At 49.2% G+C, this 23,638-nt stretch overlaps 1 protein-coding gene across 4 annotated transcripts in view; it reads right to left on the reverse strand.

The window, feature by feature from the left end:
- LOC116948498 (homeobox protein Meis1-like) overlaps positions 1–2,984 on the reverse strand; it is a 251,078-nt gene extending 248,094 nt beyond the window's left edge. For 2 of the 4 annotated variants that reach the window (XM_032965226.2, XM_076071561.1), the window contains exon 1: positions 1,799–2,984. In XM_032965226.2, the coding sequence (XP_032821117.1) occupies positions 1,799–1,810 (12 nt within the window). In that variant the 5' untranslated portion in view covers positions 1,811–2,984. Of the gene's footprint in view, positions 1–241; positions 328–1,798 lie in introns of those variants that run through there. The other 2 variants (XM_032965227.2, XM_076071560.1) reach the window with 2 other exon arrangements.
- Between the last annotated feature and the right edge of the window lie 20,654 nt (positions 2,985–23,638).

Below are 23,638 nucleotides of genomic sequence, written 5' to 3' on the forward strand. Positions count from 1 at the left end.
ACAGAGATACGTTAAAGACAAGCCACAGTCGTGCGGTTGTAGCTAGTCAAACCAAACTATGGATCACACAGTAAACCCGCACTGTGGTCTGAGCTCATTCAACAGAGGAGGACACGAAACGAACTCTCTCTGACGAAGCCCTCTCGTCGTGGCCAGCAGCAGACCTCGACAAAGGCGTCTAGCCTCCGAACACCTCGCGACAATCATCCTCAAGAACAGAAAGAATAGAAGTTGCACGCACGCATGTGTTGCTGAACTTCTTTCGCACCACACCTTGGTGCGTGGAGTTCACCTGAGTGAGGAGCTCCCGCAACGAGATTCGCACAGCGCTACTGGCGAACCCGGGGGGGGGGGACGGGGTGGGGTGGAGGGGGCTGGAATCCTAACACACACGCAACACACACAACACGTACACACCCAACACACACACACACAACACACACACAACACACGCAACACACACACAACACACGCAACACACACAACACACACACACGCAAAACACACACACAAAACACACAACACACGCAACACACACACACGCCGACAAAGGTCCCCCGTAGAGCCTTAACAGACTGTTGGGGCCAAGCGCTGTTGCTCGTACGAACACACGCGCACACACGCGCGACTCGAGGGCACACGCATGAAGCGCGCGCGAGCGTGAAGGCTGCGGGCGTCTCGCGCGTGCGGTGTGTGTGGTGTGTGGTGTGTGTGGTGTGTGTGGTGTGTGTGTGTGACTGTGTGTGTGTGGTGTGTGTGGTGTGTGTGGGGTGTGTGGTGTGTGTGGTGTGTGTGGGGTGTGTGTGGTGTGTGGTGTGTGTGGTGTGTGTGGTGTGTGTGGGGTGTGTGTGGTGTGTGTGTGGTGTGTGTGGTGTGTGTGGTGTGTGTGGGGTGTGTGGTGTGTGTGGTGTGTGTGGGGTGTGTGTGGTGTGTGGTGTGTGTGTGGTGTGTGTGGTGTGTGTGGTGTGTGTGGTGTATGTGGTGTGTGTGTGTGACTGTGTGTGTGTGGTGTGTGTGGTGTATGTGGTGTGTGTGTGTGACTGTGTGTGTGTGGTGTGTGTGGTGTGTGTGGGGTGTGTGGTGTGTGTGGTGTGTGTGGGGTGTGTGTGGTGTGTGGTGTGTGTGGTGTGTGTGGTGTGTGTGGGGTGTGTGTGGTGTGTGTGGGGTGTGTGGTGTGTGTGGTGTGTGTGGGGTGTGTGTGGTGTGTGGTGTGTGTGGGGTGTGTGTGGTGTGTGTGGGGTGTGTGGTGTGTGTGGTGTATGTGGTGTGTGTGTGTGACTGTGTGTGTGTGGTGTGTGTGGTGTATGTGGTGTGTGTGTGTGACTGTGTGTGTGTGGTGTGTGTGGTGTGTGTGGTGTGTGTGGTGTATGTGGTGTGTGTGGTGTGTGTGGTGTATGTGGTGTGTGTGGTGTGTGTGTGTGTGACTGTGTGTGTGTGGTGTGTGTGGTGTGTGGGGTGTGTGGGGTGTGTGTGGTGTGTGTGGTGTGTGTGGTGTGTGTGACTGTGTGTGTGTGGGGTGTGTGGTGTGTGTGGTGTGTGTGGTGTGTGTGGTGTATGTGGTGTGTGTGGTGTGTGTGTGTGACTGTGTGTGTGTGGTGTGTGTGGTGTGTGGGGTGTGTGTGGTGTGTGGTGTGTGTGGGGTGTGTGTGGTGTGTGTGGGGTGTGTGGTGTGTGTGGTGTATGTGGTGTGTGTGTGTGACTGTGTGTGTGTGGTGTGTGTGGTGTATGTGGTGTGTGTGGGGTGTGTGGTGTGTGTGGTGTGTGCGCTGCACGCGCGCGAAGTGCGAACAACACTCACGCGCTGTGCCATTCTACCGCCTTCCGTGCCTCTCCCCCACCCCACCACCACTCCCTCCCTCCAGACACCAGCGACGTCCTCCTGGCAACCCCGGCCGGTGATGTGGATGGGTTAGAGGGCTGCCGATACTGCTGCTGCTGCTGTAGATGAGCCGGCTTTACAACAACAGCAGCAGCAGCCACAAACTTGAGGCGTCACGCACACGCGCGCGTGCGTGCGCACACACGGGGCGGCTGTCTTCACGTCAAAAGTACTCTGTGGTATATCCAATCCGCGCGCAGTCGTCCTCGCCGCTGGCTCTGTCGGTATCCAACTCAACGCGCTGCTGCTGCTGCTGCTTCTGCTGTTGTTGCTGCTTCTGCTGATGCTGTTGCTGCTTCTGCTTATGCTGTTGCTTCTGCTGTTGATTCTGCTGCTGTTGCTGCCTTCCTTCTGAGCGCCAGCGGCTTCGGAGCAAAGACGAAACGCCGCCCCAGTCGCCGCCGTTCTCTGAGAAAACTTCACGGAGACGAGTGGGGGGGGGGGGGGTGGTGGTGTGGTGGGGGTGGCGTGCTGGGGGAGACGCTGCTCCAGCAGCTCGGGCGGCAGCAGCAGCAGCAGGCACCCCCCACTCCTGCCCGGCGGCGCGAGTCAGCGCAGCCGATCCGAGCGGCGCTGAAGGCGGCGGCTTGCGACGTCGACGCTGCTGCTGACGCCGCGAAATTTACGAATTACAACCCCCCCCCACTCCCCCCACAAAGGCTGTTTAATTGCGAGGCGGGAGAAGGCGGCGACGCGTAGCCCCGACGGCTCTCCCGAACGAAGCGGCCGTGATACGGAGCGGGGAGAGGGGAGGCGAGACGAGCGATGCGCTCGAGTTGAGCGGCGGGGGCAAAGCCCTCGCCCTGGATGGACGCTGGGAGCCGCCGCCACCACCACCACCACGACCCCTCCACCCCTCCACCCCACGGTCGCCGGAACGCGCGCAACGCCGATCGGGGAGGATGGCGGGGGAGGCGCGGAGCGCTGAAGAAGGAGGAGGAGGAGGAAAACTCCTCGCCACCGCGGAGTGCGGTGCCGCTCCGAGTCGAAGGGCACGGATGGTGAGTAGGGGAGCAGCGAGCTCGGACCGGTCCTGATGTCTCTCCCGTGAGCGGGATAGGGGGCGGGGGTTGGGGGAGAGGTGGGGGGCGGGGGTCATATGGGGTTAGGGATATGGGGGGGGGTGGTTATAGTCTGCGCCGAGAAGTTCGTGCTCGGAAGATGACGATGGCGGCGGTGCTGGGATGCGCGCTCCCGGCGCGTGATGCGAGCGCTCACTCCCCCACCACCCCCACCGCCATGAACCCTCCTCCACACACCCCTCCCCTGCCTCCACACACCCCTCTACGCCTGCCACGCGCGCGCTCGCTCTCGCCCAACGTCGCTGGCTCCACGCGATTCGCCAGTCGCTATTATTGCGGGCGCTGCCTGTGCGACACTCGCCAACCGCCCCATTGACCGGGCCGGTGAAGTATGGTCGGATAACCCTCACTGCTGCTCGGGAGGCCCCTTCATCCAGCAGCGGATCGAGCGGTGCACGTGCCGTGTGCATGCTCGCGCGACGGATACGCAGACCGGAGGCTGCTAATGCAGTCCGCATATTCCTTTGTCATCAAACATGCGCCGCTGCATACATACACTATGCACATGCATATACTATACACTTGAATGTATTTACATATATACGCGCGCGTGTGTGTGTGTGTGTGCAACGTACAGCTAGTACCATTGGGGAGACGTTAATTGGGGATGTCTTCAGCCAGCAGTGGACAGATCATGGCTGACGCCGTCTGTCATAGTTTCTCGCGAGCAACACTTGCCCTTTCGGCCCTGTTCGCCTTAAACTGAGCATATTGATCTGCGTCGACGACACTGCACGTGTATGCGCACAGGTACGGGGCACGCGGCGTTTAATGCCCAATTAATAGATGGGCGTCCATACTGCATAGGAGTGCGCACGCTAATTCTAGTTGGTGTTTGTTTTTATTTCCTGCACGTGGGCTTGTGCGCTACCTCGTCGAGCGGATGAATTGGTGCTCGTTCGCAGCCCTTGTCCGACAGGCTATGGACTCAACTCTGGGGTGGCAACTTAGAGCGAAAGGTGTGCGCGGTAGGGTACAATAAAGACTCGTGGTACCGGCCACACCATCCCCACCCCCGGCCACACCATCCCCACACCATCCCCACCCCCCCTCGTGCGCCGCGCCGGCCTTCACAGGTTCTTGCTTATAGTTCTAGCCAACAGCACTTGCCCCGACAGCCTCTGTAGGGCTACACGGGGGAGCTTTGTCTTGTGCGCGTGTGTTACGCGCGCGCTGTGTGAGTTGCATGTCTGTGGCATGTAGGTAGGTGGTAGGTGGGTAGGTGATATGTGGGCATGTGGTGAGTAGGTAAGTGCTGTGTAGGTAGGTGGTATGTAGGTGTGTGGTGAGTAGGTAGGAGGTGAGTTTGTCGGTAGATGGCAAGTATGTAGGTGTGTGGTGAGTGTGTGGTGTGTATGTGGTGAGTAGGTGTGTGGTGAGTATGTAGGTATGTGGTGAGTGTGTGATGAGTGTGTAGGTATGTGATGGGTGTGTATGTATGTGGTGAGTGTGTAGGTATGTGGTGAGTGTGTAGTGAGTATTTAGGTATGTGACGAGTGTGCAGGTAGCTTCTGAACTCACCCATCCACCCTGGTGTTTCCGGAGCACGTGTGTGTGTACGTGTGCGCGTGTGTGTGCGTGTGTTTGTGTACGTGTGTGCATGTGTGCGTGTGTGCGTGCGTGCGTGTGCGTGCGTGTGTGTGTGCGTGCCTGTGTGTGTGCGCGTGTGTGCGTGCGTGTGTGTGTGCGTGCCTGTGTGTGTGCGCGTGTGTGCGTGCGTGCGTGTGTGTGTGCGTGCCTGTGTGTGTGCGTGCGTGCTTGCGTGTGCAAGTGTGTGTGCTTGCGTGTGTGTGTGCGTGCGTGTGCCTGTGTATGCGTGCCTGTGTGTGTGCGTGTGTGCCTGTGTGTGCGTGCCTGTGCGCGTGTGCGTGCGTGTGTGTGTGTGTGTGCGTGCCTGTGTGTGTGCGCGTGTGTGCGTGCGTGCGTGTGTGTGTGCGTGCCTGTGTGTGTGCGTGCGTGCTTGCGTGTGCATGTGTGTGTGCTTGCGTGTGTGTGTGCGTGCGTGTGCCTGTGTGTGCGTGCCTGTGTGTGTGCGTGTGTGCCTGTGTGTGCGTGCCTGTGCGCGTGTGCGTGCGTGTGTGTGTGTGCGTGCCTGTGTGTGCGCGTGTGTGCGCCTGTGTGTGTGTGCCTGTGTGTGTGCGTGTGTGTGCGTGCCTGTGTGTGCGCCTGTGTGTGCGTACCTGTGTGTGCGCCTGTGTGTGCGCCTGTGTGTGTGCGTGTGTGTGCGCCTGTGTGTGTGTGCCTGTGTGTGTGCGTGTGTGTGTGTGTGCCTGTGTGTGTGCGTGTGTGTGCGTGCCTGTGTGTGCGCCTGTGTGTGCGTGCCTGTGTGTGTGCGTGTGTGCGCCTGTGTGTGTGTGTGCTTGTGCGCAGTGGCGCCCCCTCGGAGGTCAGAGAGGATCCACAGCGCGCAGCCCCAACCCACCGCGGCGCGCAGCGGCCGGGAACGACATCGTTGTTCCTGGCCACATCGCGGCTGATTGCTCAACTTTTGAGTCCGTTCAACCCTCCGAACCCCGCACCACCTTATCGCACGACACATTCATTCGTCCTTCCCAAATTATCCCGACCCGTGAGTTGTACGCATTCCAAACTTTAGAACGCGTCATTCTTGACATTTAATTAAGGCTCTTTTTTCTTCTTCAAATTGGGAGAATATGGTACCATGGAGAGCCACCTCACCAGAAGATGATTATGAACGCGCTACCTTGCGAGAGATGACGTCCGGGAGATGATTGTGAACGGTTGGTGGTCTAACTCTGCCCTCTGGGTGGCCATAAAATCCGATGGACGAACCGTCTTGATGCGAAGCAACTGATTAAAACGCGCCTTCCGGAAGACCACCTATGCATTCTCTGGATTGATTACACGACGCACACCCACCATTGTTTTTGTTTTGTTTTATACAAAAGGGGACAGACAGCGCCTCGACTCCATGAAGTGGCTTGAGGTTGAGAGTCTGGAAACTCTGCTCCGCGTAGTACTCGCAAAAAGAACCACCGGGCAATAGAGTCCATTCCACCACCCGGGAGACGACTGCTCTCTTTGGGGTCGGAAAGTGGATGGATAGTTAGCGACAGATCATCCATCACCAGAAGAGTAACGATCGTGGGATCAGGGGGGTTCCTTGATCCCCCCCTCCACCCCGCCCCCCCCCCCGGTGGCCGAAGCAACGAGTTGGGGCCCCCTTAACAACCACCGTGAGATTTGTTTTCAACAACAGTGGTAAAAGATATATATAATAGCCTGTGGGTGCGAGCGCACGCAGACACATCAAATATTGGGGAACCCACCTGACCGATTGCTGCACCCCCTCAACTGATATAACGTAGTCACTACGTCACTGATGATGTAGTCACTACGTCACTGCTAATGTAGTCACTACGTCACTGATAATGTAGTCACTACACCACTGATAATGTAGTCACTACACCACTGATAATATAGTCACTACACCACTGATAATGTAGTTACCACGTCACTGATAATGTAGTCACTACGTCACTGATGATGTAGTCACTACGTCACTGCTAATGTAGTCACTACGTCACTGATAATGTAGTCACTACACCACTGATAATGTAGTCACTACACCACTGATAATATAGTCACTACACCACTGATAATGTAGTTACCACGTCACTGATAATGTAGTCACTACGTCACTGATAATGTAGTCACTACACCACTGACAATGTAGTCACTACGTCACTGATAATGTAGTCACTACGTCACTGATAATGTAGTTACTACGTCACTGATAATGTAGTCACTACGTCACTGATAATGTAGTCACTACACCACTGATAATGTAGTTACTACACCACTGATAATGTAGTTACTACACTACTGATAATGTAGTTACTACACTACTGATAATGTAGTTACTACGTCACTGATAATGTAGTTACTACACCACTGATAATGTAGTCACTACAGCACTGCTAATGTAGTCACTACGTCACTGATGATGTAGTCACTACGTCACTGCTAATGTAGTCACTACGTCACTGATAATGTAGTCACTACACCACTGATAATGTAGTCACTACACCACTGATAATATAGTCACTACACCACTGATAATGTAGTTACCACGTCACTGATAATGTAGTCACTACGTCACTGATGATGTAGTCACTACGTCACTGCTAATGTAGTCACTACGTCACTGATAATGTAGTCACTACACCACTGATAATGTAGTCACTACACCACTGATAATATAGTCACTACACCACTGATAATGTAGTTACCACGTCACTGATAATGTAGTCACTACGTCACTGATAATGTAGTCACTACACCACTGACAATGTAGTCACTACGTCACTGATAATGTAGTCACTACGTCACTGATAATGTAGCTACTACGTCACTGATAATGTAGTCACTACACCACTGATAATGTAGTTACTACACCACTGATAATGTAGTTACTACACTACTGATAATGTAGTTACTACACTACTGATAATGTAGTTTCTACGTCACTGATAATGTAGTTACTACACCACTGATAATGTAGTCACTACAGCACTGCTAATGTAGTTACTACGTCACTGATAATGTAGTCACTACACCACTGATAATGTAGTTACTACACCACTGCTAATGTAGTTACTGCGTCACTGATAATGTAGTCACTACACCACTGATAATGTAGTTACTACACCACTGATAATGTAGTCACTACGTCACTGCTAATGTAGTTACTACGTCACTGATAATGTAGCTACTACGTCACTGATAATGTAGTCACTACACCACTGATAATGTAGTTACTACACCACTGATAATGTAGTCACTACACCACTGCTAATGTAGTCACTGCGCCACTGATAATGTAGTCACTACACCACTGATAATGTAGTCACTACGCCACTGATAATGTAGTCACTACACCACTGATAATGTAGTCACTACGTCACTGAAAATGTATTCACTACACCACTGACAATGTAGTTACTACACCACTGATAATGTAGTCACTACGCCACTGATAATGTAGTTACTACACTACTGATAATGTAGTCACTACGCCACTGATAATGTAGTCACTACGCCACTGATAATGTAGTCACTACACCACTGATAATGTAGTCACTACGCCACTGATAATGTAGTCACTACACCACTGATAATGTAGTCACTACGTCACTGATAATGTAGTCACTACGTCACTGATAATGTAGTTACTACGTCACTGAAAATGTAGTCACTACACCACTGATAATGTAGTTACTACACCACTGATAATGTAGTTACTACACTACTGATAATGTAGTTACTACACTACTGATAATGTAGTTACTACGTCACTGATAATGTAGTTACTACACCACTGATAATGTAGTCACTACAGCACTGCTAATGTAGTTACTACGTCACTGATAATGTAGTCACTACACCACTGATAATGTAGTTACTACACCACTGCTAATGTAGTTACATCACTGATAATGTAGTCACTACACCACTGATAATGTAGTTACTACACCACTGATAATGTAGTCACTACGTCACTGCTAATGTTGTTACTACGTCACTGATAATGTAGTTACTACGTCACTGATAATGTAGTCACTACGCCACTGATAATGTAGTCACTACACCACTGATAATGTAGTCACTACACCACTGATAATGTAGTCACTACGCCACTGATAATGTAGTCACTATGCCACTGATAATGTAGTCACTACGCCACTGATAATGTAGTCACTACGCCACTGATAATGTAGTCACTACGCCACTGATAATGTAGTCACTACACCACTGATAATGTAGTCACTACGCCACTGATAATGTAGTCACTACGCCACTGATAATGTAGTCACTACACCACTGATAATGTAGTTATTACACCACTGATAATGTAGTTACTACACCACTGATAATGTAGTCACTACGCCACTGATAATGTAGTCACTACGCCACTGATAATGTAGTTACTACGTCACTGATAATGTAGTCACTACACCACTGATAATGTAGTCACTACACCACTGATAATGTAGTCACTACGCCACTGATAATGTAGTCACTACACCACTGATAATGTAGTCACTACGCCACTGATAATGTAGTCACTACACCACTGATAATGTAGTCACTACGCCACTGATAATGTAGTCAATACACCACTTATAATGTAGTCATTACGTCACTGATAATGTAGTCACTACGTCACTGATAATGTAGTTACTACGTCACTGAAAATGTAGTCACTACACCACTGATAATGTAGTTACTACACCACTGATAATGTAGTTACTACACTACTGATAATGTAGTTACTACACTACTGATAATGTAGTTACTACGTCACTGATAATGTAGTTACTACACCACTGATAATGTAGTCACTACAGCACTGCTAATGTAGTTACTACGTCACTGATAATGTAGTCACTACACCACTGATAATGTAGTTACTACACCACTGCTAATGTAGTTACTACGTCACTGATAATGTAGTCACTACACCACTGATAATGTAGTTACTACACCACTGATAATGTAGTCACTACGTCACTGCTAATGTTTTTACTACGTCACTGATAATGTAGTTACTACGTCACTGATAATGTAGTCACTACACCACTGATAATGTAGTCACTACACCACTGATAATGTAGTCACTACGCCACTGATAATGTAGTCACTACGCCACTGATAATGTAGTCACTACGCCACTGATAATGTAGCCACTACGCCACTGATAATGTAGTCACTACACCACTGATAATGTAGTCACTACACCACTGATAATGTAGTTACTACACTACTGATAATGTAGTCACTACGCCACTGATAATGTAGTCACTACGCCACTGATAATGTAGTCACTACGCCACTGATAATGTAGTCACTACGCCACTGATAATGTAGTCACTACACCACTGATAATGTAGTTATTACACCACTGATAATGTAGTTACTACACCACTGATAATGTAGTCACTACGCCACTGATAATGTAGTCACTACGCCACTGATAATGTAGTTACTACGTCACTGATAATGTAGTCACTACACCACTGATAATGTAGTCACTACACCACTGATAATGTAGTTACTACACCACTGATAATGTAGTCACTACGCCACTGATAATGTAGTCACTACGCCACTGATAATGTAGTTACTACGTCACTGATAATGTAGTCACTACACCACTGATAATGTAGTCACTACACCACTGATAATGTAGTCACTACACCACTGATAATGTAGTCACTACGCCACTGATAATGTAGTCACTACGCCACTGATAATGTAGTCACTACACCACTGATAATGTAGTCACTACACCACTGATAATGTAGTCACTACGCCACTGATAATGTAGTCACTACGCCACTGATAATGTAGTTACTACGCCACTGATAATGTAGTTACTACACCACTTATAATGTAGTTACTACGCCACTGATAATATAGTTACTACGCCACTGAAAATGTAGTTACTACGTCACTGATAATGTAGTTACTATGCCACTGATAATGTAGTTACTACGCCACTGATAATGTAGTTGCTACGCCACTGATAACACTGTGTAACACATTTTTATTTATTTTTTGTTCCTGGGTAGTGTGATTTCTTAATTGCTTATGACTCAAAAGTACAGAAAATTTATATTATTCCCCACAAACTTTGCGTTTGTGACCAGGACAGTGATATTCAGAAATTTACCTATTTTCCAGAACATTACAGATATATTTAGTGCTGAGTAAACTTGGAGTAACGTCTAGAACATTCTAGAACTTTCCAGTAATATAAATAGTATAAATACAGGGGCCTTAAGCCCACCAGTTCAGTTTAGTTCCAGCTGCCTAAGTGGATACATATCTGCATTTATCTGAGATGGCATCAAGAGGCTGCAAGCATCCGGCAGACGCATTTTGCTGTGTCTGTGGCCAATTTATCAAGGCAAGAGTGAAAAAGTACTCTGTGGAAGCAGCTGCTAAGATGTGTGAGGCCTACAACAAGGCATATTTTCCTGCATGCCTGTTGGGGATCAAGACACACCCTGGGCACCTCATTTCACCTGCGAGCAATGCAAAAAAAACTCTGGAAGGTAAGATGGACAATTGTTGCTCGGAATTTCGTTATAAATTTTTTTAAATTGTAAAAGTTTTTCAAAGTTATTGAAAAATATATCATATATGAAAAATGTTGCAAGAATCTCTTACACATTAGTCATGGGTGAAATAAATGTATTTTTGTAGGATGGTACTGAGGGGAAAAGAGAGCCATGAAGTTCGCTATCCCAAGAATTTGGCGGGAACCCACTGACCACTCAAGCAACTTTTACTTCTGCATGGTGGACCCTTCCAAACGTCGTACTGGCAAGAATGCTCCTGCTATCACGTATCCAGACCTTCCTTCATCCATCACCCCGGTGCTCCACTACCCACTCCTCCGGAGAGAGAGCAGCCGTCTTTAGAAGAGAGCAGCAAATCAGAGAGCGAGGAAGACGTTTTAGATCCAGATGACAATTTCAGAGGTGGAGCTGAGGAGAGAAACTCATACTACCCCAACCAAAATGACCTCATCGACTTGATAAGAGATCTTGGTCTCACCAAGTCCAATGCCGAGCTTTTGACGTCAAGGCTCAAGCAGTGGAACTTGTTGGATGAAAGTGTGCAAGTCGCAGATCAGAGGAAGCTTCATCAGCCTTTTTGCAGCGTCTTCACCCGTCAAGATGGGCTCTGCTTCTGCCACAATGTGACCAGTCTGTTCGAGGCAATCAGAATCGCCTGCAATCAGAATGAGTGGCACCTCTTCATTGACAGCTCATCCAGGAGCCTTAAAGCCGTGCTACTCCATAATGGTAACAAGTACCTGTCTCTTCCACTGGCTCACTCAATGCACCTCAAAGAGGATTACAACAGCATCAAGATCTTGCTGGACGCCTTGAAGTATGATGAGTACGGCTGGGATGTCATCAGAGACTTCAAAATGGTGGCATTCCTGATGGGTCTCCAAGGCGGTTTTACCAAGTTTCCCTGCTATCTTTGCCTTTGGGACAGCAGGGACACCAAGACGCACTACCACAGGCGAGACTGGCCACAGCGGACCGAGTTCTCTGTGGGGAGGAACAACGTCAAGTGGGAGCCACTGGTGGACATCAAATTGGGCATTATGAAACAATTTGTCAGAGCTACAGATAAGGAGTCGGCAGCCTTCAAGTACCTTCAAGACTTCTTCCCTAAGCTGTCTGAGGCAAAGGTCAAAGCCGATGTCTTCGTCGGATCACAGATAAAGAAGATTCTGGAGTGCAATGAATTCCCCAAGAAGCTCACTAGTAAGGAGAAAGCGGCTTGAGACAGCTTTGTCGCAGTGGTTCGGGGCTTCCTGGGCAATCACAAGGTCGAAAACTATGTGGAGCTGGTTGAGACTCTGGTGAAGAACTACAGCACAATTGGCTGTAGGATGTCCCTCAAAGTCCATATCATTGATGCTCATCTTGATACATTCAAGGAGAACATGGGAGCGTACTCAGAGGAGCAAGGTGAGTGCTTCCACCAGGATATACTGGACTTTGAACGCCTCTACGAAGGACAGTATAACGAGAACATGATGGAAGACTACATTTGGGGGCCGATTCGTGAAAGTGATTTACAATATAATCGTAGATCTCGAAAAACTACTCACTTCTAAATGTTTGTAGTCATTTTTGTATTACTTTAGTATAAATACATGTTAATTTTGATTCATATGTTGTTTTTTCTGACTTTATGTGAACGAAAAGTTCGTGGGGAATAATAGCCATTTTCGATACTTTTTACGCATAAGCAAATAGGAAATAACACTTACTACCCAGGACCACAAATTGTGTTACATAGTGTAATGTCGTTACTACGCCACTGTCCATCACCCTTGCAATCTTACCGGTGGCCATTAATTTATCGTTTTTAGTTTTCATTCAACAATCGCTGTCAAACGTCTGCACTGCCTCGATGCCGACTCGAGGCGAGCTTGCTCCGCACGTGCAGCGGCGTAGCGTGGTGCGGTTGGCACCGCCTGCACACTCGATAGCCCGCGCCTCGTGCCCGCGCGCCACAAACGCACGTGACGTGCGCGTCACGCCTGCTGGAACCGAGGAGTTACAGCGCTTCGGAAGGGACGTTGAGTCGATCAGTCAGTGGACGGTGGACATGTCACGCGCGGCACAACGAGTGCACGTGCACAGAATCTGGACGAAGCTCTCCTCTCACTGTATCGCTCATCGGAGGGGTGGGAGTTGGGGGGGGGAGCGATGTTTGACCATACTTCACCACCAAGGCTTGATTTATCGCGGAACATTTTCCGGGTCGCTGACATGGACTGGAGTATGCAGCGTGACTCTCAGGCACAGCCAAAGCGAGAGATATACTGGATGTGGTGCGCCGGGTGTGACAAATATTTTCTGGGTCGGTCACCCGGCATTAATTGAGCCCTGCTCGCAGGCTGTTTGGTTCAGGTTGGTGAATGCGGGGGGGGGGGGGGGTCGGGGGGAGAGAGGAACCTAGGACAGGTTCGGTCATCACTCGCCACTGATGTTAGACGTGACCGGGAAAGTTACTGAGGTCGACCGGCTCAAAGGCACCGCGTGCGCAATCCACTTCGGCACCGCTCCACCCGGAGGCTGCATTTAACAAGTGGCAACACATTCGGAACGTGTCCGCCGACAGCTCGGACAACAAGGAGGAGATGGAGCGACGAAATCGGTGAACGGGCAGGGGCTAGGTGAATCGTCGTCGTCGTCGTCGTTGTTGTTACATTGCAGGATGGTGGGAGGTGACGGCGGCTTGGGGAGAGCCCTTCATCCAGCAGTGGATTAACCATGGCTGCTGCTGATGATGATGATGAGGAAAAGAGAGCCTAGCGTAAAAATAACATGTACCGTATGTTGAACTTTCGCACCGTGCATAGCCAACAGTGCTCATCTCTAAAACGTGGATGTTGACCGAGGAGAAGTTGTACAAACCCATTGTAATAGTTGATGCAACAGTCGGTGTGTCTTTGAGTGGAAAGGGCACATCACGGGCGCAGCACGTGGCTGTATAAGCAACATGCAACACGAATACCCTAGTATCCTGCCCCCCCAATTTTAAGTCTGGGATGCCTCTTGCGTGTGTGTGACCATATTTGTATAACTTATTGAGACCGGGGGCACAGGTTGGTTGGGTGCGTCTTTCCGTCACGCCTTATAACCCGGTATAATAAGTTAATAGTTACGCAATGTTCCATCAATATTTTTTAAAATAATTTTTCGTGGTTTAGTTAGACCTACTTATAGGCGTCGGCTTAAATGTCAATATGTGAGTGTATGCATCATTATTTCGTTCTCTAAAGTTATCGTGCGTGCTTGCTGAACACATAGGGCGCCACGGTGGTGAAATGTTAACGGCCTTGTTAACTTTCCTTGCCCGGTATACAGGAGCGCGTGGGTCCAATCCCGACCCTGACAATGCCTGTCTATATTTTGAGTTTGCATGTTCTCCCCACAGTCGCGGTTGTTCCCTCCACATTGAGAGTATTTGGCTGCGAATCATGTCCACGTGAAAAGCCACTTCCTCGAATTATTTGTGGCCAGGTCGCTTCCAACAAAGAGCTACGCAGCAAAGTGGGCCTTACCTGGTAAAATAAAAAAATGAGTTTAGTTGTTCGTTCTTTCGTTTTTCAATCCGCTTGTCCTGGTGAGGGTCGATGTTGATTAGAGTTGTCCAGACCTCCCTTTCCCTGGCGACAGACTCTAGCTCTTCCTGGAGAATTCCCAGGTGTTCCCAGGCTAGCCGAGCGACATCCTCCTGCCAGCGTGTCCTGGGCCGGCCCCGGAGTCTTCGCTCAGTGGGACGTGCTACTGCCCGGTAGAGTTCCATGGGGAGTCTACCGGGGGGTATCCTTACCAGGTGCCCGAACCACCTCAACTGGCTCCTCTCGATCCAGAGGAGCAGTGGCTCGACTCTGATGCTATCCTGGATTATCGAGCTCCTCACCCCATCGCGGAGAGCGAGCCCAGCAACCCTGCGGAGAAACATCATTTCGGCCTCTTGTACTCGCAATCTCATAGTTTCGGTCATTATCCAAAGCTCATGACCATAGGTGAGTGTGAGAACGTAGATCGACCTGTAAACCACGAACTTTGTTCGAGAACTCAGCTCCCGCTTCACTACCATGGAACGGTACAGTGCCCGTAACACTGCAGACGCCGCACCGATCCGCCAGTTGATCTCCCACTCCCACTTACCATCACTCACGAAAGAGACCCCGGAGTACCTAAACTCCTCCACCAAGGGCAGCTGTTCCCCCCTCACCTGGAGAGAACAATTCACCGTCTCCCGGGAGTGAACCATGACCTCAGATTTCGAGGTGCTGATCTTCATCCCAGCCGCTTCACACTCGGCATCAAAGTGCATGCTGGAGATCACGGACTAACGAGGCAAAAAAGGACAACGTTATCTGCAAAAAGCAGCGACGTCACCTCCATGCCCCCGTAACAGATACTCTCCATACCTCTGCTGCGCCTTGATATCCTGTCCATGAAAATCACAAACAGGAGTGGAGACAAGACGCACCCTTGGCGGAATCCAACACCCACAGTGAACGACTTTTATTGAACACCAAGAAAACGGACACAGCTCTCACTCTGGGAATAGAGGGACCGGATAGTGCACTAAAGCGACACCGGTACATCATACTCCCGCAGCACCTCCTACAAGACCATCCGGGGAACACGGTCATGTGCTTTCTCCAAGTCGACAAAACAGAGGTAGGCTGAAAAATCATACTCCCATGACCCCTTAATTATCTGTGAGAGGGGAAAGAGCTGGTCCATTGAGAATAGGTTTTCCCCTTTTTTCTGGCAACAAAACAGGTGTTAAGATGTTAAAACACCAAACTGAAACCTTTTACAAGGAATCTCGTCTGCATTAACCACAATACTTGTGGTCAGAATGAAAACAAAAAACACACTCTGATAATATATGCATTGTCTTTGAAACTAATTGGTCAGTTTCTCTGGTCTAACACCGTTTGAGACTAGGCTCCAAAGAAAGCTGTCTCTGGTGTGGACCAATCAGTTTCAAAGACAATACATATATTATTAGAGTATGTTTTTTGTTTGCATTCTGACCACAAGTATTGTGGTTGATGCAGACATGATTCCTTGTAAAAAGTTTCAGTTTGGTGTTTTAGCATCTTAACACCTGTTTTGTTGCCAGAAAAAAGGGGAAAACCTATTCTCATATTTTGGAACTGGCAAAGGAGGTCCTATGATGTAGCTGGTCCGTTGTTCCACGACCATGACGGAATCCACATTGTTCTGCCTGAATCTGAGGCTTAACCACTGTGCGAAGCCTCCTCTCGAGCACTCTGGCTTAGGCTTTACCTGGGAGCCTGAGGACTGTGATTCCTCTGTAGTTGGAGCACACCCTGTGGTCCCCTTTTAAAAAAAAAATAGGAACCACGACCCCCGTTTTCCAATCCAGAGGTACTGCACCCGCCTTCCATGCTACATTGAAGAGGCGTCTTAACCACGACGCTCCTACACTGTCCAGTGCTTTCAGAAACTCTGGGCGAGTCTCGTCCACCCCAGCAGCTTGGCCGCTACGAAGGCCCTCGACCGCCGCAGCGACTTTAGCTGCCGTGATGGACCCCCCCCCCCCCACTTTCCACCTCAACTCTTTCCAGGGCTGCCTCCTGAGCGGTTGTATTTTCTGTATGTGTGCCCTGTGAGAGAGCACGCTTTGCCTTCGATAAGGAGATCTTCCTTGGATAAAGAGAGAATCAGATTTGAACAACATTACAGTAATTGCAAAAATAAGACGGTGATTTTCGTACAAATATTATCTGATGAAGAAAAACTGCATTTAAAAAATAGAATCACGTTATACCTTTAGGGATAAAACTTGACGAATTTTATATATAGATTTTTTTGAAAACGGGATTTACAAACTGGTGTGAGAGCTTTTGCCTCTCGACGGCACTGAACGAGACATGCTGCCTGTGTAAACCTTTACATTTGCCATTAAACAAAACCTTTTAACTCATCCGAGTCCAGATATAAATATGGAAGGTTCACAAACTGCAGAATAAAAATACCACTCTTACGCATGTGTGTGTGTGCGCGCGCCCACTTAAGTGTATATTCCCACTAATCTGGCAGATGATCACAGCAATTCATGAGTCTTTTCTCGGTCATAATGACAACGTGTGAACGTTAGACCCTAATTATGTTGCTTTTAGTAGCTCGTGTAACTACAGGCTACACAACAATACACGTGGCCTCTTGTTCTGACTCATTTGCACATGCAGATTGCGGTCATAGAAACGAGATTAATTGCCGAGTATGCTTGCGCAGCCCATAGCTGAACTCCGAACAAGAGCAGCAAAGGCAGTGGTCGCTGGGAATCAGTTGTCTTTGTCACCCACTTGGCTAACGTTTATTTTTCTAGTTTAAATTTACGTCATATATATTTCCTACATAGCGATGCCATTTTGTCCAGGGTTTGGTGTCCTTCAAAAAAATATCTGATGCGTAAGAATTATGCCCTAATTGCAGTTGATATACTCAAACACATGGCTATGACATCATTAGTGTAATTCAATTAGGATGCAACGTGCGGCTTTGATGAAGAATAAATAAGGAATGCCGTTATGTCGCCATATTGCTACCAGCAATGTATTGCAGTTGCCACCGCTCCCACCTCTCAATTGAGCAAAGAGCCAAAGGGTTGAACTCCTGTGACCTCTTCTAGTCTACCGAAAATGTACCAGTGAAATTTTATGTTCAAGACGCTACTGCGGGGTGCAAAACGACCACAATATCTAAAACTAAACTCAACTTTTTTTGTATTTTACCAGGTAAGGCCCACTGAGATATATACAGCTCTTTTCAGAAGCGACCTGGCCATAAATTATAGCCCAATGAAATGACTTATCACGTGGACATGTATAGCAGCCAAATGCTTTAAACGCATGTCGATTATAAATGTTGAGGGAAACACCAGAGGACCTGGAAAACAATCCAAGTGACCACCACGGGGAGAGAGACACGCAAACTGCAAATATACAGGCATCGCGGTCGGGATTGGGATCGCATCCACGACCAGGCAAAGTAGTTAACATCTCGCCATGCGTGGTGACCCCATATCGATTGCATTACGGCCCCAGCCACCTGAGATCAATCCCCAGCAACGCCCAACTTCGGCAGCGAGCGATATCAGAACCGGCCCGATGGCTCCCCCCTTCACCAACCCATGGCACAGTGACCACCTTGGGCAAGTCTGGTCCAACAATACCCACGAGCAAGCTGGCACGTGGAGGCATTCATCCAGCAGTCTGAAGGAATTGACAAAAGGGATTATAACATTCATGAAATACAGCATTCCCTCGTCATTCGCGAACTTGTTCTCCGCGTCTGGAACTCTGCACGACTACTGCATCGAGCGAGAAAGAACGTGATGCGATGAAGTGGTGAGAGGGAAATGCGATGCGAGAACAGTGATGCGATAAAGTGATGAGAGAGAATTTGATGCATTACAGCGACCAGAGAGAAAGTGATAAGAAAATGAAATTAGAGAGATAGAAAGAGAGAACTTCTGGAAGCTTTTTAAGCATCTGCAGACGTTGCGCATGCGATATTCGTAGAGCCAATATCATTATCCACAACATTTTCTCTTCACAAACATATCTGGAATATATTCCTCGAGAATAACAACGGAATACTGTATATCAATTGCCACAATAGTAGCCACGAAATTGTGATGACGTCCTAATGGAGACCCCGAGTGAGAGCGATGCATGCGGCTAAGTTGACAATGGACATAACTTATCATCACCATTACAGGCCATGTGCAAATAGCCCGTAGTGTCCCCTGTACATTTCGTAATTTGTTTCCACTTTCCTCTGTCTTGTGCCCAATATGCTCAACTAGTGGACACATCTTTCTGGCGCCAATCTCTTATAATTGTCGTCATCAAGACATTATCTGCTAGGCCTTCCTCTCTTTCCGGTTCCTACCTATTTATCCCAACAATAACACACTTTTAAATGTTCCTGTTGTCCATCCTACAAACGCCATAACTAATCACAGGTATGCGATGTCACGACGTGTATTGAGAGGGGTTTTTTATGCACGGGGTTGAGGAGGATTCCCCACTGCGGCGAATTAAAAGAGCAGCACGTCAACATTGAAATAGATGCAAACAATAATAAGTAACATTTAAAAATATGTATTTTTTAAACACGCTTTAATGAAATGTACCGTACGAGTAATGGCAGAACTCCACGACTCCAGTAAGTGGCCCCGAAGCTTGTCATAAGGGGCCGTGGTGATTTACAGCCAACGTCAGTTGAGCGTGGACAATTACACCCAAGCCGAAACATAAGATATTAAAAAGATTGCTTAAAAATATATATATTTTGTTGTTAATGATAGAATATAGTATTGTCATCAGTATGACATAAGTATACCAAGTTTGTAGTCGATACCACATTGGGAAGTGGGTTAAAATTGAGTTACAAGATTTGAGGATGCGACAACAGACGGAGTTGAGGATACAACAGACAGAGTTAAATAAAAGCGTGTAAATAAAAAAAAATACCCTTAACCAACTCGCAATTCAAACATTCCTTAAAGCAGACACCACATGCTTTCTGGCATGAGGCAGAGAGCACGCCTGAGAGCGGGACGAAGGCAAAATTATTGGAGGGGTTGGGGGCTGATGGGAACGCTACATTTCCAAGTGTATACAAAATACATGTATACGTGTTACTTTCTCGTAAGGTGACATCCTGTACATTATGCATGGCATTGGCCACACGCCTGCAGGAATGCAATACAGCGAGAACCCCCGGTTTACGTCCTGGATGCCTTCCTGGAAGGCGCTACGACGAATATGGAAACGACGTCAATCGAAGCGATTTGCAGGGTAGCAGTGGGTGGTGGAGGCTCAGGCTGAGAGGTGACGGATACCGAGACAGGTACGGCGACGATGCTGTCAGCGACGTAAGTGCGGGGCTTGAGGCGACGCGAAACGGGTAAGCGGTGCCAATAATCAAGTGGCGACGTACTTGCGAAACGACGTAAATCCGGGGTATCACTTGTACCGTGGATATTCAACCGACGAACCCGAACACACCGTCCCCTAACTCGTTCACTTGCGATGGTCACGGCAGTGGGCAGATGGCCGGGATGTACAGCCGCCCTTGAATGTTTGAACAAGCGCGTCCCGCCTGAGCGGACCTGGTTTGTTGTTTTAAAAGGGGTCGATGGCGGGGGGGGAGATTCACCCTCTTTCTTTGTTGTGCAAGGGGGGGGGGGGGGGGAAGCGATTTACAGTTACAGCGCTGCATCTAAAAGTCGGCCACGTGTCGCCACGCGACTTCCCTCTGACGTCACGGCGGTGGTGACGCAACATTACCGGCACAAAGGGGGTGGTGGGTGGGGTTTGCGGCACTCGGTCAGGTCGGGTCACCCCCCAACATTTGATTTGTCTGCGCACGGTCGCACCCAGAGGCTCCCCCTTGCCTGATCACATCATGAAGCATTTTCATTGAGAAAAACACATTTACACCGCCGTTCTAAACACGTGTCGCTGTTGTTCTTTTTACGCTCGCGGTGCTTGGCAAGGGGGCCGCCCCAACGCGTAGCTTTGGCTACCCGAGGGAGGGTTGGGGGGAGGGGGGCAAGGCACCCCCCCCCCTGCCTGCCCCCCCCCCCCCACGCTCGTTACGCTCTAAGGCTCCGACGCGCGCGCTCAATCTGCACGCGAATCCATCCACTCTCGCCGTCTTTCGTGGGGACGACACGGGAAGAGCGCCGCTCCTCATTCTCTCTGCTGACCCTACGACTAGTTGGGGGGTGGGGCGGTCGCGGCGGCATATCAACAACAACAACATCAGCCACAACCACACGTGGAAAAAGAAAGGGACTCCTCCACCAAAATGCGAATGCCGGACGATTTGCTAGGTGCGAACCGTCAGGCCCAAGCGAGCTCCTCGTACAACAACGGGGGAGATTCAATCAAAAACGAGCTCCTCGTACAGCAACGGGGGAGATTCAATCAAAACGTTTTGAACGTCACAGGACGTCCGTTACATTACTTTTCGTTATTCAAATGGACGAATTTTGCGGATTAACGTGGAACTGTTGTTATTGTTGTGGCTGTCCCATTAGTTCCGACACACGTGCGAACGTTGAGCCAACGTTGCAGGTTTTAGTGGGATGGTAAACTTGCAGGAGTCCGGCGGGTTCGATCCCGACCCTGAGGCCTACTGTATATATTTGGAGTTTGCGTGTCTCTCTCTGCGTGGTCGCGTGGATTTTTTTTTCAAGACACTCCGGGTTTTCCCCTCCACATTATTTAGAGTATTTTGCTGCGATAAATTTCCACGTGATAAGCGCCACGCCGTTGGAACTATCATTTGCGGCCAGGGTCGCTTCTGGAAGCAGAAGATAACAGCTCAGTGGGCTTTACTTGGTAAGATTAAAACAAAATTGAGTTTAGTTTAATTTGTACTTTTTAAAGTGATTTGTCTAACTTTCCTGAACTTTTCACCCATATCGTGTTTTTTTTTCTTTTTATTGTTTGCCGTTGTAACGCTGTGACCACGTGCCCCTCCTGGTCATCTGTGTAAAAAGAGCTTCAGAGCTCATCGGATTCCTCCAGTAACAAAGACAGATTCTGATTCTGCTTGTAGGAGGCAGGGTGGAGTAAGCGGGCGCCTCGACTCAGGAGCAGCCCCTTTGGCTCGTGGCAACTGAGAATCTCATCAAGATGCCTCACAACCAGCCACGGAGAGGATTGGTGAAGTGGCGTCGGCTAAGGACCGGCTCCGTCGCATCGCCCACCACTCACCGTGGCCATGGCCGGGTATCAAACCGATGCTGCTGCATGAGTTCTACAGCGCAAGGCTCATAGCTGTCACTTGAATGTATAAGGACATGCATGTATGTTGAGCTTTTTCGCACCGTACTTAGCCAACTGTGCTAATCGGAGGTGCAAAAAGCAGTTAGAAGGACATGAGTTTTCAATCTAGATGATGTGAAAGCGCATAGCTCCAGTGGCTTCCGAAAATATGACGGAAGAGCGTTCCAGACGGCCGCAGATGCGCAACTGAAAGAGCGCGATGCAGTGACCGTCTCTGTTCGATGGTGAGCCAAGAGCCGATGCGAGGACGACCGGAGTATTCGTAACGGTTTAAACAGGGCAAGAGTCGCTTGTTGTCAGTGGACAGCTGTATCCCACATTCCACGATAACCCCGAACTTAGTGCCGGATTAAGCGAGTGCGGTGCCTGTAGGATGATGTTATAAAGGGGCCCTAAATTTTTTTAAAAAACACGCACAAATGTTTTACCTTGCATAGTAAAGCAATTGCATTTTTTCATTTTCTATACAGCCAGATAATACGACAATTCGCTAACCTTAAACACCCAGTCGTTCATGAAAGTTGAAGGCGGCATAGTACTATAGTAATAGAGCAAGTGCAGAATCACTGAACCAGAATTGATAGCTTGTAAGCATTTAGCGCGGGGCCCTTGAAAGTGCGGGGCCCGTAACTACATGTGTAACTACTTGTGCTGCTAGGATAATCTGGAACTGCCTGGACTGGCTGTCTTTTCTGGTCGAACTGAGCTCTAGCGGACATCTGACGATGCCGGTTGTAATCTCCAGTCCTCGCCGTCGTCTTCCGTGGTACGGCTGATGTAGATGCAGAGCAACAGGTCACAAGTTCGCGTGCGGGCGGTCGAGCGAGACGAACCGCGTCAGGAGCAGGGGAGAGCCATATCGGGCGAAACGTCGCTTTCAAAATAAGATGTCAACATTTTTTTTGTTATCGCTTTTCAATAATCCCTTTCAGTTTTGCTCACGAACCAAAAATACATTGGCAATTTTTTTTCCCATCACGTGACAACCCGATTTGATCGTCGGGTGGTGGAGGGCTGTGTACAGTCGTTGGAATATAAATAAATGAGCATTGCACCTCTGCGACCTAAGTCATGGGAAACGAGTGACGTGTCTCCACGTGCATTGTGTTTTCGAGTGCCATAGACTTTTGAGTACCCAAGTTGCACTGCTGGGGTTAAGACCGTGAATGCAGAACCCATCGTGTTAGTAGCGTCCATCGAGTTCCATTGTCACGCCGTCCCCTACGAACATGAAGTGCCGTACAGACGACCTTGTGTTAAGCGCGGCGAACACTCTCGACTCTCTCTCTCACGGCTAACACTGGATACAATTATCACTCTCCTCTCTCTCACGGCAAACACTCTCTCTCACACTCTCTCTCTCACTTGTGAGCTCTGAGCCATAAACACCCCCTGCAGTATACCGTCTCCCAGATCGCCAACTCGGTCACAGGCGGATAGCGGATCAAGGAGACGTACACACACAATGAGAGGAAGGTGGTTCCGTGTAGCCTTAACAGAGGCTACACGGGGGATCTTTGTTAGCGAGCACCTATGAAGGCCGGCACGGCACACGAGGAGGTGGGTGGCCAACACCACGCCCGGCCGCGTTTGTCTCCCCAGTGGCGATGTTTACACATCGCACCAGGTACTCATTTGAGGCTGAGTCGACCTAGGGGAGGCCCACGACCGTTTCAGATAATCGTCACCGGTGTTGGTCGTGAGCGGGAATCGAACTCGGGTCGCCGGGTTCGGTAGCGCAGCGTAGCGCTA

The sequence above is a fragment of the Petromyzon marinus genome, chromosome 33 (genome assembly GCF_048934315.1).
Source record: "Petromyzon marinus isolate PM22_M1 ecotype Great Lakes invasive population chromosome 33, UKy_Petmar_22M1.pri1.0, whole genome shotgun sequence".
Classification (NCBI taxonomy): Eukaryota; Metazoa; Chordata; class Hyperoartia; order Petromyzontiformes; family Petromyzontidae; genus Petromyzon; species Petromyzon marinus.